Here is a 17,398-nt window from a genome sequence, read left to right as displayed (position 1 = left end):
ATCATAAAAGCCATAAATTTTTTTTTCACTTGAGGAAGATAGCCCTGAGCTAACATCTGTGCCATTCTTCCTCTATTTTGTATGTGGGTCACCACCACAGCATGGCTGACAAGTGGTGTAAGTCCACACCCAGGATCTGAACCTGTGAACTCAGGCTGCTGAAGAAGAGCATGCTGAACTTAACCACTATGCCACAGGGCCAGCCCCCATAAATGTTTTATTATAAAATAGTTAAAATAAAGATACATTGTATGTATAGAGTAGGTAAAATAATTTATGTTTTAAATATCAAGGGCTTTCAAATGTCTCTGAAATATTAATTTTCAGATTTTTAAGAACAAGAACTCAATGATTAAGTTATGCAAAGTTGAATTTTTATTACATACTTGAACATGAACAAAAACACATGAAAAGATTTACCCTTAAATGTAAATATTCTATGTACATTTGAGCATAACAAAAAACCTGGTTATGTTAAAAATCAGAGACTTAGGGTTTGAAAAAATAAAGACGTGGTCAACATTTAAAAAATAGCATATAATAGATACATCCTTGGAATTTCTTTATTAAATTATCAGAATTTCTACCTGGTTTTCCATATCTACCCTTATTTCTGCCATTAGACCCACATTCAAACTCTATCTCCACCGTACAGGCAGTAACTATAGCTCTAATCTGTGCTGAGTTCAGTCATCCCTCCAGACCTTAATCATGCCTCCATCATTTGGTCTGCCTTCATCACTGCTTTTATCAAACAGCAAAGGCCTATCAGAGACACACCTGGCTGACCCATTCCCTTCTACTTTAAGCCAGAGGATCCCAATAGGACAGAAGACTTACCCTCCTTGGGACCCCATTTCTAGTTGTCTGTTATGACAGAAGTGCTTTCATAACCCTTCTCTCAAGACTGGTCCCCACGGCCTCTCACCATAACTCACTTGATCCAGGGTTTAGTCTTCTCTGACTCTAGATTCAGATCAAACAATTGTAAAACCAATGAGGCAGAGGCTCATTAACCTAGGATTCTGAGGTCTAAATTTCATGGACTATTTGATGACCTATCTAGATAACAAAATGGAAAAACTACAATTTTGATAGAACTGGCAATCATTGCTTAATAGGATCAAAGCTGCTCTGTGATTTGAAGGCTGAAGGGAGCTTGTTTTATCTGATACTAAGAGACTCAGGAATACATACCTTTCTTTCTTTAAAGACAGTACCACAGAAATGCCCCTCCCATCTCCTGATTAGCATTCTAAATGTAGTATGATCCCTTTTCTACGTTCTTTAAAAAAAAAAAATTTCTCCCCTGAGTTTACCTGTAAAAAGCCAATGAACATCAATTCTTCATAAAAATGACTGAATTAAGAGATGAGAATAGAATAAAAGATAATTCTTTTATAAACATGAGAGAGATTCAACCTCAAATACAATAACAATAATAACAGATTCAACCCCACTGTGTGTTCACTTCCAGGAAAGTTTTATGCATTCCATTCAAAGCTCCTACCCCCAGGTAAACACAGAATCATAGGTGGAAATATTCCACGTTTAGCCCTAGAAGTGGCATCACACTTAACAGTAAGAGAATAAAGCAGAATATGGTTAGGTAAATGAATATTACAGCATAAAATGTACTGGTGATGAAACTGCAATGAAGTAACATAAGCAAGGTTTACAATATTTTTTTTACCAAGAAGCCTAGTAGTAAACATTTGCATTAAACTACTGTCCCCCAAAACCTAACCAAACACACAAACAAAAATCATCTTTTGTGACTACAAAATCATTAAGAATTCGTACTCCGTGACTCTTTGTCTTGGTGGTTTTCAGAGTAAGTGAGCTGTGTTAAGTAGCTTCGCTGATTTCTTCACCTTGAATAACTGCCAGTTCTGGAACTTCATTCATCCTCAGAACATCTGCATAGAGCAAATAATTATGTAGGCTTCTGGGAAGTGGCAACTGACAGATAAAACTGTCAGATCGTAGGTGTCCTGGTTTTAGCCTGGACCGAATTTCCAAACGACAAAGGTGCGTCAGGGATGGAACAGAGGCTGGAGAAACAAACAGGAAAAAGGAAGACGAAAATTTTTTAAACAGAAAGATACAACAGTATATTAAGGCAAATGCCTTTCCCCCTCATTTCTGTGTAGTAAAAGAGAAGTGATATGTTACTTAGACTTATTTTTGAAAGATTACTTGGGCCGGGATGACCACAATAACTTTATTTATTTATCCTTTTTACAGCCTTCACCTGGTTCCTCTCCCTCCAGCTGCTGTCCACACATTCAAAGTCAGTTCCCAGGGCCATATAAAACTAAATGCTCAAATTCTAAAGATCTGGCAATACCAGTCAGTACTTAAGAAATGGATGAACTAACTTTAGAAATGATAGAAGCTCACAGCAGCAAATGCTACATCCCTCTTACTGTTTCACTGTAAATGGTCTTCAGACCTACCACATCAAGGGAATAAATGTGTAGCTTACAAAAGGTTTCCTCTTTCTATCCATGGCATAGAATAAAATTTTAAAATTGATACAGAAAGAAAAGAAGATTTATTGAGTGGCTACTATGCTGTATGCCCACACACTTCACACACATTCTCTTTTCATCTTCATTAACCCTATGAGGTCTGTATTATCATGCTCTTAAAGAGGTTTAAGTAACTTTCCAAGGGTCATACATCTAGTACGTGGTAGAGCCAGGATTCAAACTCAAGTGCATCTGACCCCAAAACACCTGTGTGTGCAAGTCCACATGCTAAAACCCTGCTACCAAAAGCTCACTATCAATTAAAGGATAATCCATATGCACTTATATTTTTTTGCAAGGAAGGATTCGCCCCAAGCTAACATCTGTTGCCAATCTTCCTCTTTTTTTTTCCTTCTCCCAAAAGCCCCCTCAAGCACGGTTGTATATCCTAGTTGTAAGTCCTTCTAGTTCTTCTATGTGAGCTGCCGCCACAGCATGACAGACCAGTGGTGTGGTTCCGTGACTGGGAAGGGAACCCGGGCCACCAAAGCAGAGAGGGTGGAACTTTAACCACTAGGCAATCAGGGCTGACTCCACATCCACTTAATTAAGAATCATAAGACAGTAGTTTCATTTTCCAAGATGAAAGTATTAACTAAAGAAGTTAATGTCCATGGACACTGCAAGTACTAAAAACAGCTAGTGGTTATATGTGAATCAAATCTAACACCTTTTATTAGTCCAAGAAATCTTTTACAAATCCCTGTGAAATGTAACAATAATTAACAGTCCAGGATCAGAGCAGCAAAGACAAGTACTATGAAGAGCCTAGTTGATACCCAATCAGCTGGTCTGACTCCAAGTCTAGGGTTCTTTAAACTGTAATACCCCACAGGGCCTGAAACATACTGATCCTCTGACATCTTCAACATCTTCCAAACCAGTGAAGTTAATCTATCACCTTACATTTCAGTTTAAGCTTATTAGTTTAAGTTCAGTTTAGTTTATTCAGGGTTTGGAAAACAACTCAAATCATAGTGTTTCAAAATGCCAAATAAGAAAAGCAGAAGACTTATGTGATTTTGAACACAAAACCTGAGTCTAAGAAAAGATGAGTATTTTCTTCAACCATGTCATAGACTCCCCATTATAAATAATTAAGACTACAGCATCTACAATACACAGCACATTTATTTCCAGTGTTTTCATATCCATATCTTGTCTAAATTTTACCCTTTTCTGTAAACTTAAAGGAAGATCATCATTCTCACTTCTACGATGGGAAAATACAGGTAGAAGGGGCATTGGAAGGATTAACAGGACTAGGTATGGAGAACATGCCAAAACCCCAAGCCCTCCTAGTTTTCCAAGGGAGTAATCAGGTTCAACTTCAACACGTAGGTTGACCATGTCAACTATAAGGAAGCCCTCCTACTCAGTGAGATCAGGAACAATAATTGGTTCTAATAATTGGTCACTGGGTATGCATAAATGTAATAAAAGTTCTGGAAATAAGCATACTGATTCTTGGTAAGCACACGACTCAGCTGGTAGGGACAAAAGTATGTTGGCATACTAGAGTAGCCTATCAGCTGCAAACACTGAGCATGCCACAGGCACAGTCAGACGAAACTTAGAGAGGAAATGACAGGACTGCAGAGCACGGGTTAAAGTAAGGATGGTTAAGAGAATTTTTACTTATATTCAGCTGGGGTTTAATATGCATCTTGTTAAATTGAAATCTCTTCATTCTGCACATTCTTGTTAATGTAGATATTTATTACACACACAGAAGGAAGATAAAAGATGGCTGTGCAACCTAAAAGAGAGTTGCTCACTCAGGACTAAGAGATCCTTAATGCTTCTCCAGCTTCTCTGATTTAACAGACTACACTGACTTACAAACTCCTCAGGCTGACTGAGGCGAGTTCCTCTGGTTGCCGCACAGCCTTCTGCAGCACTGACAAGCCTTTCCAGGTCATCTGACTACACCACTGTAGCCCTGTCTTTAAGGCTAAAAAACCCATTCGTTTGTTTATGTTAATATGTGTGTGGAAGCTTAACCATTTGTAATCAAGCCAAACTGGACTGGTACACATTTGTTATAGGAAGCTTAGGTAACTTGTCCATGTTGACACTGTACATCAACAACATAGCTGATACTAGATCCAAGTGATTTGATTCCAAGTCTACAGTTCTTTAAACTGTGATAAGGCCAAAATAATTCTCTAACATCTTCTAAATCACTGAAACTATCATAAGTTTCAGAAGATCTTTCCATTTGATAATTTAAAAAGGAAAGGTATAGTTACTTCAGATAGTGTTTCCAATTTTAATTGGACCATTTTGTTTTTCCTCCTGTGAGCACAATAAATCACTGGCCTGATGAACAATTAGAGGTAAGAACCGTATTCATTTGAACCGAGGGAGTCTTTCAACTGTAGATTATTAACATAGACAATAACATACCCATCAGTGCCATCTTAGTTTAACATGCCAGTGAACACTAAGGGAATTTTACAATCATATATGCAATATTTCAAAGCACGCAAAATTCCTATGAAAGTTTTAGTGATGCATAGTATTTCCAGATGTGTTGCCACCAAGCTAAGAGACGATCCAATCATGCCTTGAATTTATAATATGAAAAAGCCCAGAAGCTGTATGTAAAACATATTTTCATGAAAACCTGTTAAAACCAGATTTTAATTTGTTAAATAATCTCTCTCTTTCTGGATTATGGTACTGATCATAGCCTAGAAAATGATATATGAAACCATGTTACACTTTTAAGTCACCTTTCTGACCCAATCATTTTCAATTTAGTATGTTAAACCTGGTTTATCCATAGATCTATTAGCAGACAAGTAACCTCTAACTTTTCATTCCTATATAGAGTTCTTCAATTTTGTTCATTTTGTTATATGTACTGACAGAACAATCAAAATAGAAGGCTATCTGTTATATGAAGTCTTATTAAAATCAAAACAATGATCAAAATAAAGCCCACAATTCTTAATTCATTAAACTTACTAATGCCAGCTTTATTATAGCACAGAACTACATGCACATCATACATCCTCACTATCTATATTTTCCATAACCAGTCATCTCTAGCCCCCCTTCATGCCAATATTCAAATGATCTATCTGCCCAAACTGTATTTCTAGGGGTCCTTTGCATGGTTTTCCACATCAAATGTATTCATTCAACTTTTGGGCCATTACTACAGTTTATATTTTCATCATTAATATACTCTTTCTGGTTGGCTTCCATCTTTTTGTTCCTAGTCTTTCTTAATTTACTTCTACAGTCTCTCTCTCCCATTGATTACAACTAAAAACTCTAGACAAAATACAAAAAGCAACTACCTGAGGACTCTGAAAAATAAATAATAGATTAGGGCAAGAAATCAAAACTTGAAGAATGACCAGTAGAACAGCAATGAATGGAAAGAATGGAAAGAGTACCATCTAGTAATTAGACCTGTGCTGGAGTTAAGGAGCCATTATTAATTAGTTGTGATACTGTGGGCAAGTCATTTAAATACTCTGACCTTCATTTCCTCCTCTATAAAACGGGCATAATGCCTCATCTATAAAACAGACATAATGACATCTCTCTGCATCAAAAGATTGTTGATGAGGTTCAAGTTAGAACATATTTGCAAAAGTATTTTATAAACTGCAAAATATCGCACAGATCCTAGACACCATCTAATCTAGTGATCTCCAAATGTTTTGACTGCACACTCAATTAGTGAAAACTCTTTGAGTAGATAACCACAATGCATGGATATTTACTTACATATAAATTACAAGCGTATACTACTAAATTAACAGTATTTGCACTATAAAACAAACAAAATTAAAAGAATAAGCTAAAATGAAATAAGATCTATTTTAAATAACTTTATTAAAAGTATAAAACACTTTTTGCTTTTAGTAAATATATTAATAATAATATTTTAAGAGCAAGGTGATTGACTACGTTTTATTAATTTAATTCTCAGCGACTTGGCAATTCCAGGATCTGGTTCTAGGTCCAGTTTGATACTTGGTTAAAAGGGCTGACGCAGTTGAAAACATCTCACAAAAGCATGTAGGTTCCAATGGGAGGCGTACACGGTGGCCTAGCTGAACTAGTTAGGGTACTATCCCACCCCACCTACCAATTATGCAAAAGTTTCTACCAAAATTCATCTGGTCAATTTCTATTTTTCCTGATATCGATCAGTTTATAAGCTAATTAGAAAGTTTAACTCTTTTACATCAAATGCATTCAAAACCCAGGGAAACTGTTTCCAAGTATTTTGAATGTGTCAATATGAGAGTTCTCATTGGTTTTGGCAAGAATAGAACATATATATCAATTAAAATATTTCCCAGCATGGGTTTTCAAAATCATCTTCCCATAGCAAAGTTTCTTTCAGAAAGCAGTTTCTTTCTCACTCAGTTAAAACGTCATCTTTACTTTAAATCAACGGAATTTTTAGAAAATATGTACTAGGTTTCATACTACTGGTAACTGTTTATCACCAAGGGAAAAAAAGGTTAAGAAAAGTGGAACTGTAGTATTTTTGCAAAATAAAAGTACACAATTCATTTTTAAATTCAAGGACTTTTTTATATATTGTGTCACAAGATAATGAGTAAATCTCTGTGTATAAACAATAATTATGGTCACTCCCATCTCACTATAAAGTACTACAAAGACTCTAACATATTTTAAAGGTCATGTTTTTATAAAATTATCCACAACAGTACTACTTTGTGCAATTCTGGTTTCAACTCCTTTCCTGTGTCAGCCTGACTATTAATGATGCAATAAACTGATTTAATGTATGATGTTATCTCCATTTCCTTACATTTACAGAAAAATAAGCCACTCCATCAGCAGTCATTCTTATCTAGCTTTTCCAAAACTAAATGAGTGATAATAAATGCACTATATATTTAATAGAAAATATATCCTTTCTGGTACACATTTCCTTTAGTGGCTCTCACAAAAGTAAGTCTATTTTCTTATTGAAACAGAGCTTAACAAATACCCTAAGCTGAGACATGCTATAATATATCTTCTTCCAACTTAGTATAACCTACCTGCAAGGTTATTTTTTTTTTTTACTCTTTTCTTTAACTCTTAAGCAATGTTTTCTATGCTCCTTTCAACAATATTTGCTAACAAGGAATGCATTTTACTTTGCCCCCATAATTTTTCAGCCATTTTAACTGTGGCAGCAAGAACATGTGTTTTCCCAATGGTATGTGATTTTTTTGTCTTTTCACTATTGAATAAGAAAACTTAAAAAGAGTTCTAAGCAATTATCATTATGTCTAGTAAATTTTGTAGAAATAATGGGTTGAGCATCATATTACTTAAATATTGATGGAAAACATCTCAGAGTTTATCTTCATGTTCTGGATTCTTAAGATTAGAGTGTCTTGCTCGTTATTTTTTTCATTACCTAAAATCTCAAGGTATACAACATACTAAGGTCAAGGCTCAGTGTTAACATTAGTAAAGGTGAACTATATTTTAAATACTTTTTTGGCTATTTTTGAACCTCCTGTCAGCTTAGATTGGGCGGTCGTCATTTTTATCGCATAACGTGGCTATCTGATAAAGAACATGAGCGCAGCTCTATGGTTATTTTGTTGGTTCACTTGAACCTTTAGTATTATCCACAAAAAACATTATTACTCTGCAGAAATCTTTTTAAGCCACTTAACCAATTTTTGAGAATTGTTTACGTTAAAATTGGATGATGTAATCATAGGTCCAGTGAACAATCACACATGAACTACAATTCACTAAAGCACACCCTCACTGTGGCTGCACGGTCAACGCCATGCAATCCACTGTGGGAAACACTGACCTAACCTATATGGATACATAAGTACAAGTCCTTGGGTCATGTATGCCAAGTGGGAAAAAAAAGATAAAAGCTCAACTTTTACAACTACAACCTCACTATTAAAGGAAAGATAAAATAAAAAGGAACTTAATCATTAATAGGCAACTTCATCTTTCTCTCTCCTACCTTTAGGATTCCTCTCTGGAGGCTGGAATATTTGAAAATTAAGTAAAATCATCTAGCCTAAGTATTTTCCTGTGGTTATCAAATGAAAGAATGAATCATGGTCTCAGAGTCTCTCAGGAAATAAAAACCCATTCCTCATCTTCCTAACTTGTTTAGGGAAGTATAACACAGCAATCTGAGACAACAGGAAAAAAATTAAGCTCAATATTATAAAGCAAATTTTAACTTCCTCCAAAACCTTTCCATAAAGTCCTCAGGAATCCACATTCTATCATAAGCAAATTCACCTACATCTAGAACACTATACAGAACATCCTCTTCATCTCTCATCCTCACAGAAGCTCATTCCCAAGGAAATTACTTCCTTGATCAATTTCTAAAACAGAATTTTCTCTTTCTTCTACACTTTGTCACACCTGTCACGAGGTCTAGAAGGCAATTTTAGCATTCTCACAGTTCTTCTACACCACTTTTAGACCCATGTTTTTCTGTTTTTAAAGTCCAACATACAGCACTTCCTATCCTTCCAGAGTTTGCTCTCCCTTTCCCCACTACAATCTTTAATGTCATTGAGACATCAGGTCCCCTGACTCCTGCCATCTAGTCTACCAAGTTCCTTCCTTTCTCATTTCTTTCCTTATCTAGACTGGATTCCATGGGCCCATCACTTACGTTATTTTGTTTTATCATCCTCAGTTCTTCCGTACCTGTTGTGACAATCCCCAGGATCAATCTAACCATTTTCCTTCTGCACTCCAATACAGAGAAAGTGAAGAAATTCTGGGAGAAAGATGATCATATAACCATATGATCTAGTACCATCTCCAACCTTCACTAGGCCTCCAGGGTTGTTTAGCAAATCTTTCACTGGTTCCCAATTAGTTTCCCACAACAACCATTCTAAATCATTAACTCCTCTACGCAACTCTCACTTCAATCTCCTCCTTAGCAAGATTTCACCTCCTAGTTCAAAGTAAAAACAGGAGATCTTCCAGGCTCTCCTTCTCGGAACTTCTAATCCTCAAACTATACCATAACCACCCCTCCTCATCTCTCTTCTCCTTCTCAAAGGAATGGGACTATTTAAGGCTAATCCCACCTTTCTTTGGCTTATCTGAAATTTATTACATAAATTATCACTTTTTATCTCCAAATCTTTTATCTAATTTTTTTTTTTACACACTGAGACCCCTTGAGCTATAAAACATGTTCAGGCCTCTCTCATCTTAAAAAAGAAAATTCTGCCATGACCCTGCATCGTTTGCTTTTAGTCACTGCACTACTTAAAGAACTATGTTCACTTTACTTTTTCATTCATAGATTCTAAATCAATGTCTAATACATAGTTGACGTAATTAAAGAATCCCTCACTAAAGAATTAATTAACATAAACAACTAGATTTGTAAATGCCCACCTACAGAAATACTTACACAATAGCTTCTCGTCACTGAAGACTTCTGCCTGTGGTCCACATTTGGAATTAACTAAAATTACAGAATGAGTGGTTAAAAGTTCTCAAATGAACGAGCTATCAAGGCTAAAGCTTCTGTCCTGACTTTCCACCTTAAAATAGATATTTTGGATCTAGAAAACAATTTTGTTTTGTTTTAACTGGGATATACCTGTCCCAGGGGTCTGCCTGCATACATACAATGCAGTACATATCTGGGAAGAGTAGGAAGGGCTTTCAAATAAAATTGGTGACCTATACTTAGTACACTTAAAAAACTTCTGTTTTAATTGCTCTAGGGCTACACTTTCTCCTCTCTTAAAGACCAAGAGACTGCTGACAATATCAAAACAGTTTTCCAAATGTCCCAGTAAACGTGGATACAACCCATTAGTGCCTACTTTAGTAAGGATAACCCAAGCACATATACACACACACCCAAAAGCCACTTGGATTAAGAGGCTATACGAAGATAAAATTATAAATGGGCAGATGGAACCTTGTTAAAATTTTAGGTTAACTAATAATTTCTCATTTAAAAAAACTAAATCTGGCTCTTAAATCTAACAAAAAGGGCAGTTTGCAGGATACTGTTAATCAAGGCATGATTCTGCTGAAGTTGTGAAGGCCCACAACATGGCTGGTATCTGGGAGGTCAAAAGGGTCCTACTCTACAAATTGAAGATCACATGTTTAATTTTTGAAGATGAAAGGCAATTACTGATGGGGTTCTTAGTGATAATGCCTCATCTAGATTAATATCCAGAGGAAATGCCTCTAGAGTTAAAAACCACTGTGAATAGTGGGCTCTAAGTCTCACCAAATATTTAGCTTTATGAATTCTCTAGGCACAATCCCTGTGACTAGACACAATGCACAATTTATCCCGTAGTTTTAAAAAGGCAACTCTTTACTCCCCATATTTGCCCAGTCCCCACCAAACTTAGAGACCTTTCAGTTTACTGATATTTTATCTAAAAACTGCAAATTGGGGTTTTACAAATCAATGTTCAAAATAAGGAGCAAGTGGGTTGTAGTTGAGCTATTCCACCACAGAACATTTACATAAATACTCATTACAAAGTATACTACTACATTATTTGTAGCTTTTATTGACCTTTCCTTGGTCACTGACTCTGAGACAAGATTTGGTTATGGCTTAGCTTTGTTACAGGCTATGTTGTGCTGTGATAACAGAGAAATCCTAAAAACCAGTGTCTTAACCCAACAAAGGTTTATTTCTTGCCCATGCAAAATCCTCTTCAAGTCAGGTGATTCTCCAGGACAGGTGTCCTGCAGTGACAACTCAGTGTTGCAAGTTACCTCCATCTTGCGTCACCTCCATCTCAAACATAGCTTTCAGATTTCCTCACAAAGGGAAGTGAGAGCACAGAGAACTCATACCCAGTAGTCTATGCTTTGACCACTCACATCAATCACATGACAATTAAGGCTGAAAAATGCAGTCTTCCTGTGTTCCAAGGAAGAGGGAAACAGAATGGAACTCAGTGAACTGGGGTCTGTCTCTGCCACAATGACAAAATCTATTGTGAAAATGATGTGAGGCAGGTTCATCCCTTCTTATAGCTGAGGAAACGAATGCTCAGAGGTATAAGTAATTCCTCTATAGCTAGAAAGTAGTAGAGGTGGGTCCATTTAATTCCAGAGCTCTCACCTTTCACCATTTTACCCTGCCGGATGTCCATACAGAACCTGCACCATTTTATTACCAAGAGAGTCAAAGTTGCAGAGGAGTTAAAATTTTCCATCAGTCTGAAATAAGTTGTGCCCCACCTCCCATCATTTTAACGATTTAATGATATACCACTTTTGAACATGATACATGCTCTTGCTATATAGAAAAGAGAAAAACAAGTATTCTTTTTAAAACTGTTACATTTTATTACCTTAAACTAGAATAGACTTGAGTAGACAACTGGAATACTAGTTAATTATTACCAGAAAGGTACACTTTAAAACTTACACAACTTGTCAATTATACCTCAATAAAGCTAGAAAAAAATTATTACCAGAAAGGATTATAGACCAACTATTCCTAAACCTAAATTGTTTCTAGTAGTTATTTCCCAATTTTTAACTGTATTTACAATTTTTACTTGTATTGTTATAATAATCTCATAAAATAAGTTGGCACATCCAGTTAGCTTGCTGCACTTACCACAAATGATTTATCTTGAAGAGTACGTGAGGAGGGAGCATTGTTCAAAACTAGGAGCACTACTCAGTTTCAAAGGAAACTTTGGTTTTAACACGTGATAATCTACATGTATAAACTATTTTAAATCCTTTTTAGAATAAAGCAGAGGAACACTGAAATGAATAGATCAAGAGTTTCCTGGGGCCCTTTTAAGAATCACATGAGTATAACACTCTGGATAGAACTGCACATATTTAATCATTAAAGGTGCAGGATGAACTAAAGCCAAGTGCTTTCATCCACAAGAATTTAACTACTTAGACTTGATCTTGGACAGCTGGCCAGGGGTTGGAGAATTTTTTGATTAAGAACTCTATAGTTGGGGCCAGCCTGGTCAACACCAGCCTGGGGCGCTCTGCTTTGGCGGCCCAGGTTTTGCTGGTTCGGATCCCAGACGTGGACCTGCCAGTCAAGCCATGCTGTGGCAGCATCCCATTTACAAAGTAGAGGAGGACTGGCACAGATGTTAGCTCAGTAACAATCTTCCCGCAAGCAAAAAGAGAAAGGTTGGCAACAGATGTTAGCTCAGGGCCTATCTTCTTCACCAAAAACAGAAGAAGAAGAAGAAGAAGAAGTCGTCTACTGCTATGTGGTTAAATTGATGTTTCTAAGAGGTATATATAAGGCACATAGTCAAAAAATTGCTATTAAATCTCCAACCAGTCAGGATACTTTACCTGGTATACATTTTTTTTCTGGTATAAATTTTTAACCTGGCATACATTTTTTTAAAAACTTTTTAAAGACAAATCTGAAGATGAGCAGCAAGGGACTGGTTACCTTTTTTATCTGTAAACTACCAATGGAGGTTGCTATTTCCTTAGGGAGGAAAAGGGTGAGGAGAGGAGAATTTTGACCAAGTACATGACATCTCCAGGACTTGAACTGAGCTTACAAATAAAAAAATGGGGAAAATCTTTCCCTTGGGATAGATACTGGTACGCCTAAAGGAGCTAGGAAGCTAAAATTATCTAGGGCCTTCCTAATGATGGTAGAGCTGCGAGAAGCATCTTTTTCCAAAAACCTAAAGGAATGTATTGACAACGTAGTTTTTAATACCATGATAAGTTATTACAGCAAGTGGGATGAAAGTAAGACTGTCATACATTTAGAGATGTAATCAGAGTTCTCTTTCTGGGCTCGCTTTCACTGGTGTTAAAACTCTGGCCAGGCTTCTGCTTACCAGAAATCCCGCAGCTGAAAATCCAAATAAAGGAGGGAAGAGCACAGATGAGCAATAGGCAGAAACTGAATGCTGTGAAAATTGAAGAAAAAAGGCGAGCTGGGTCCATCAAGAGAGCCATAAACTACAGAAAGGGAGAGAATCATAATCCCATTTGAAACTCAAGCAAGCGAATAGGTGGACATATCTTTTCCTCCTAGCCTTATTTAAAATCCAGCATCGTAATGGCTCCCATTATCTGCAGAAGAGGAACCACTGAAGAATGCCCTGAGAGACCAAAATAATTAGGAGAAACAATACAAGCTTTTCCTAAGTAGTTTGCAATAAGAAGGGTGTTAGAAAGCCTTTCCAAGATAGGAATAAAAGGCCTTCCTAAGATTGGACAACACAAGATTCAATGAGATCAGGGTTTCTCAACCTCAGCACTACTGGCACGTGGGGCCAGATAATTCTTTGTTGTGGGGAGCTGTCCCGTGCATTGTACGATGTTTTAGCAGCATCCCTCGTCTCTCTCCTCTGGACAGCAATAACAACCCTACCAGCTGTGACAACCAAAAAATGTTTCAAACGTTGCCAAACATCCCCTGGGGGGCAAAATCATCCCTGTTAAACACCACTGCTACGGGTGAGACAAATAGCAAACAGCTGCCAGGGATAACTCATTTTCTTCGTAAACCGCATTCCCAAACCATCTCACCCCCTAAGCCAGGAAACGGTAAGAAGGAACAGCAGGATTTGTAGGAAAAATGACAAGTTCAAATTCTGTATATGTCAAAACATGGGATATCAAATGGAGATGTCCAAAAGGCAGTTGGATATATGGGACTAGAACCAAGAAAAGACGTGTTGGCTACAGAAATATACCAGAAAAGCATTAGCTATATTAATACCTCTGAGACAGGCTTTTGCAAATCCTCAGCCAAAATAAAATCCTCTTAAGAGATGATGATTATTACCCTACACAAGCTCTACCTAGTGCCTAATTAAACAAGAAGCCCTTGATAGATTTAGTCTACTGCAGAGTAATGTACTCATGCGCAGTTTTTACCTTCATCTGGACAAACCTGCCATATGTTAAAGCCTTCAGAGTAAACTCTCACATATCTTTACTAATTGATATGCCGCAATAATTTTCCCACTTGGCATATGCTCCCTCTTTTGACTTTTTGTTCCCAAATCCATTGTCCCATATTCTGTCTGTTCTGAATAGATATTTGTTCTCTACTACTGCAGACACATAATTAGTGAAAGCAGATGCAATTCTCAATATTAAGAATTACATGCAAGTGAATTTTCCAACATTATCATTAAAGAAATTCTGTACTAGAAGGCTCAGAGACTTCAACCAGATTACTTTTTTTCTTCAACAGAAACCTCTCTAACAGTTTGAATGCACCTCAGTTTAAGAGTATATTTTCCTGAATGTCTGTTTTTGATTGAGAAAATTTACTTAAATGTAATTTTCCAGGAAATCAGAAGACACATTTCTACATATGCATAAGTTTGCTTGTTAAAAATGTATTCAACATGTTTTATGAAGAGTTACATTTCATGCAAAAACAGGAGCAAAGAAATAACTCTCCCAACTTAAGACATACAATCTGGTGAACAAAATATAGTGAAAGTAAAATAAATCTGAATACGTAAAGAATCCTTTGCATATATTATGTTCAATTTAAATTGGCTTCCTTACGTAAAATCTTCTACTGCGTGCTCTTTAATTTTCTTAACTAGCTTAAAAACTGTTTAATAAGTGAGGGTAAGTTGAGAATTTGTTTTAAAACAATCACTTAAAATATCAATCAATTCACAGAATTTTCACCTAGCTCACCTCCATAGTCATATTATACCAACACACTGGCATACATTCAGTAAGGGCAGGTATAAATAAAGGATGGTAATATTTCCTTTTAGAGATGATCAAATATTAAAGACGGAACACAAATCCATATACAATCCAAAGAGGAAATTAAGTTTAGCATTTTTCTAACCACAAACTAAATATTCACTAATAAGATTTTCAAGATTCACTTTTGTTTATATAATCCTTACTAAAAAGTATATCATTAAATAAAAGTATCAGTAAACCCCTGCTTTTCTTTATATGCTCCTTCGGGTAAACTTACAAAATCAGATATAATTTTTGTTGGAGGAAATTATTATGATCCCCTTCACTGTCCTTTCCCCAAATAAAGAAAATGCAAATGATGCTCAATTTAATATATGTTCTCCAAAGACTCATCACTTAAAATTACAACATAGCTAGAGAAAAAAGAGAAGAAAAAGTAGTAAAGTGTGTTTTAAAATTGTTGTTTCTTACCAATATGTTGCTGTAGAGCCCAAGAGGAGTTTGAGGCATGAGCAGAGAGCATCTTTTCAACAGCTGGAGGAAGTCTCTTCCAATTAGTAAACTCCAAAGTGAAGATAAGGGTGTCATCACTGACTGAGTCAATCCTATATTAGCAAGATGTTAACACACCATTAGACACAAAACATACCAAAGGCTTAACCTGAAAACAAACCATATACCTACTCCTACAACATTTTAATGTAGAAGGCAGACAGAAAACTGCAACAGAAAATACTCGTGTAACTGAAGGCAAGTTTAGTGGATATGAATAATCTACAGATTCCTACAGGAAAGTGAATTGACTCTGTGTAGCTGTCCAATAGATGACAAAAGGAATTTCTACTCTTGTAGAGGCTAAGAACTTTCCTTCCGGTTCCCCAGCAGCAGTGGTAAGAAAACACGGAAACAGCATCAGTGTCATCAGTGGATTTGCCATCATCTCCTCCCAAGTGGACCATCTTGCCAAATCTAGATTGGGGATCTTTACAGACATATAATTTAACAGTCCTGAAAGGATAAAGCCCAAACAGCCACAGCTACACCTGAACAGAGTATATGAGAGAGATGACTCATTTCTACCCAACTCCCAGAGACGTACAATTGGTCTCCTCTAAGAACCTTCCCCATTATAGATTCAGCTTTAAAGGATGTCCAGAATAACTTTGATCTTTAAGGACTGAACAAAGGCGTTCAAGATAAACACTTCTCCTTCTGTTTTTTCAAAATAATGTCAGATTTCCTACCAACCCACCCAAAAGAGACTTCCCAAAAGTTTATAAGCATTTGGATACTAATGGAAAGGCACTGCTCTAAGAAAAGTTTTGATTTGTAATAGCACCTCTACTACTTACAAATATGTTGCCTAAAATCTTTAAGCTCTAGATCCTGGTCTCAAAAGTGAGAATAACACTTAACCTGACTATTTCAGGAAACTGTTTGTGAAAATAATATAGGACAATATAGTAAACACACTTTTAAAACTATAAAATGTTATATAAATATTTGATATTACTAAAACTAGTTTGAAACTTTCAGTGTTACATTTTCAGTATGCCTTATAACATCGACCACACGAAATTTGGTCAGAGCTTAAAGAGAACTCTAAATTCTAACAAAATCACCCATCCCATACTCAATTAGATACTTCCCTATCAGTACATTGTTTGAGGAAAAATAAAATGATTAGGGCCTCTGAAAATTATTTCAAAAATAGAAATTCTTTTCAAGGTTGCCTTTTAGGAGACATTACTGAGCAAGGACTAAAGAAGGAAAAAAATAGAAAAAAAAAAGGAAAGAAACCAAATAATACACTAGTTATCTCAAAGACAACTATTTATTGAATGTCAGGGTCAGAGTATCCTTGAAACGACAGATTAGAGATTATGAAAATTGTTTCCCAAATTCTTAATTCTCTAATATGCAGACATAAAGAAGGAAGAGCGTCAAGTGCAGCACAAACATCTCGGGAAAACATTTCACTCCTCAGGAAGCTCTCAGTGAAAGCACAACTTCTCAGGAAACGCTGAGAATAAATGAAATGATAAAATATATTCAAAGGCAAACAATTGCCTTGATTTTCCAGGAAACCCACACCAAAGGTTACTTGGTTCTGGTCCCATATTTCTTTTTTTAACGGTTTCATTTTTCTGCTTTAATGTGCTTTAAGTCTCACTGTGACT

The 17,398-nt window shown here is 36.2% G+C and overlaps 1 protein-coding gene across 20 annotated transcripts in view; it reads right to left on the bottom strand.

Moving 5' to 3' along the window:
* Window positions 1-352: 352 nt before the first annotated feature.
* Window positions 353-17,398, bottom strand: part of ASB3 (ankyrin repeat and SOCS box containing 3) — a 107,718-nt gene continuing 90,672 nt past the window's right edge. For 11 of the 20 annotated variants that reach the window (XM_070573905.1, XM_008533575.2, XM_070573902.1 and 8 more), the window contains 2 exons: window positions 15,690-15,823; window positions 353-2,054 (listed from right to left, as the gene is read on the bottom strand). In XM_070573905.1, coding sequence (XP_070430006.1) covers window positions 1,849-2,054; window positions 15,690-15,823 — 340 coding nt within the window. In that variant the 3' untranslated portion in view covers window positions 353-1,848. Of the gene's footprint in view, window positions 2,055-9,948; window positions 10,003-15,689; window positions 15,824-17,398 lie in introns of all 20 variants that reach the window. The other 9 variants (XM_070573899.1, XM_070573892.1, XM_070573894.1 and 6 more) reach the window with 1 other exon arrangement.

Source organism: Equus przewalskii, chromosome 14 (genome assembly GCF_037783145.1).
Source record: "Equus przewalskii isolate Varuska chromosome 14, EquPr2, whole genome shotgun sequence".
NCBI classification, from domain to species: domain Eukaryota; kingdom Metazoa; phylum Chordata; class Mammalia; order Perissodactyla; family Equidae; genus Equus; species Equus przewalskii.
The sequence above is the reverse complement of the archived record's forward strand: the minus strand, read 5'-3'. Positions and strand labels throughout refer to the sequence as shown.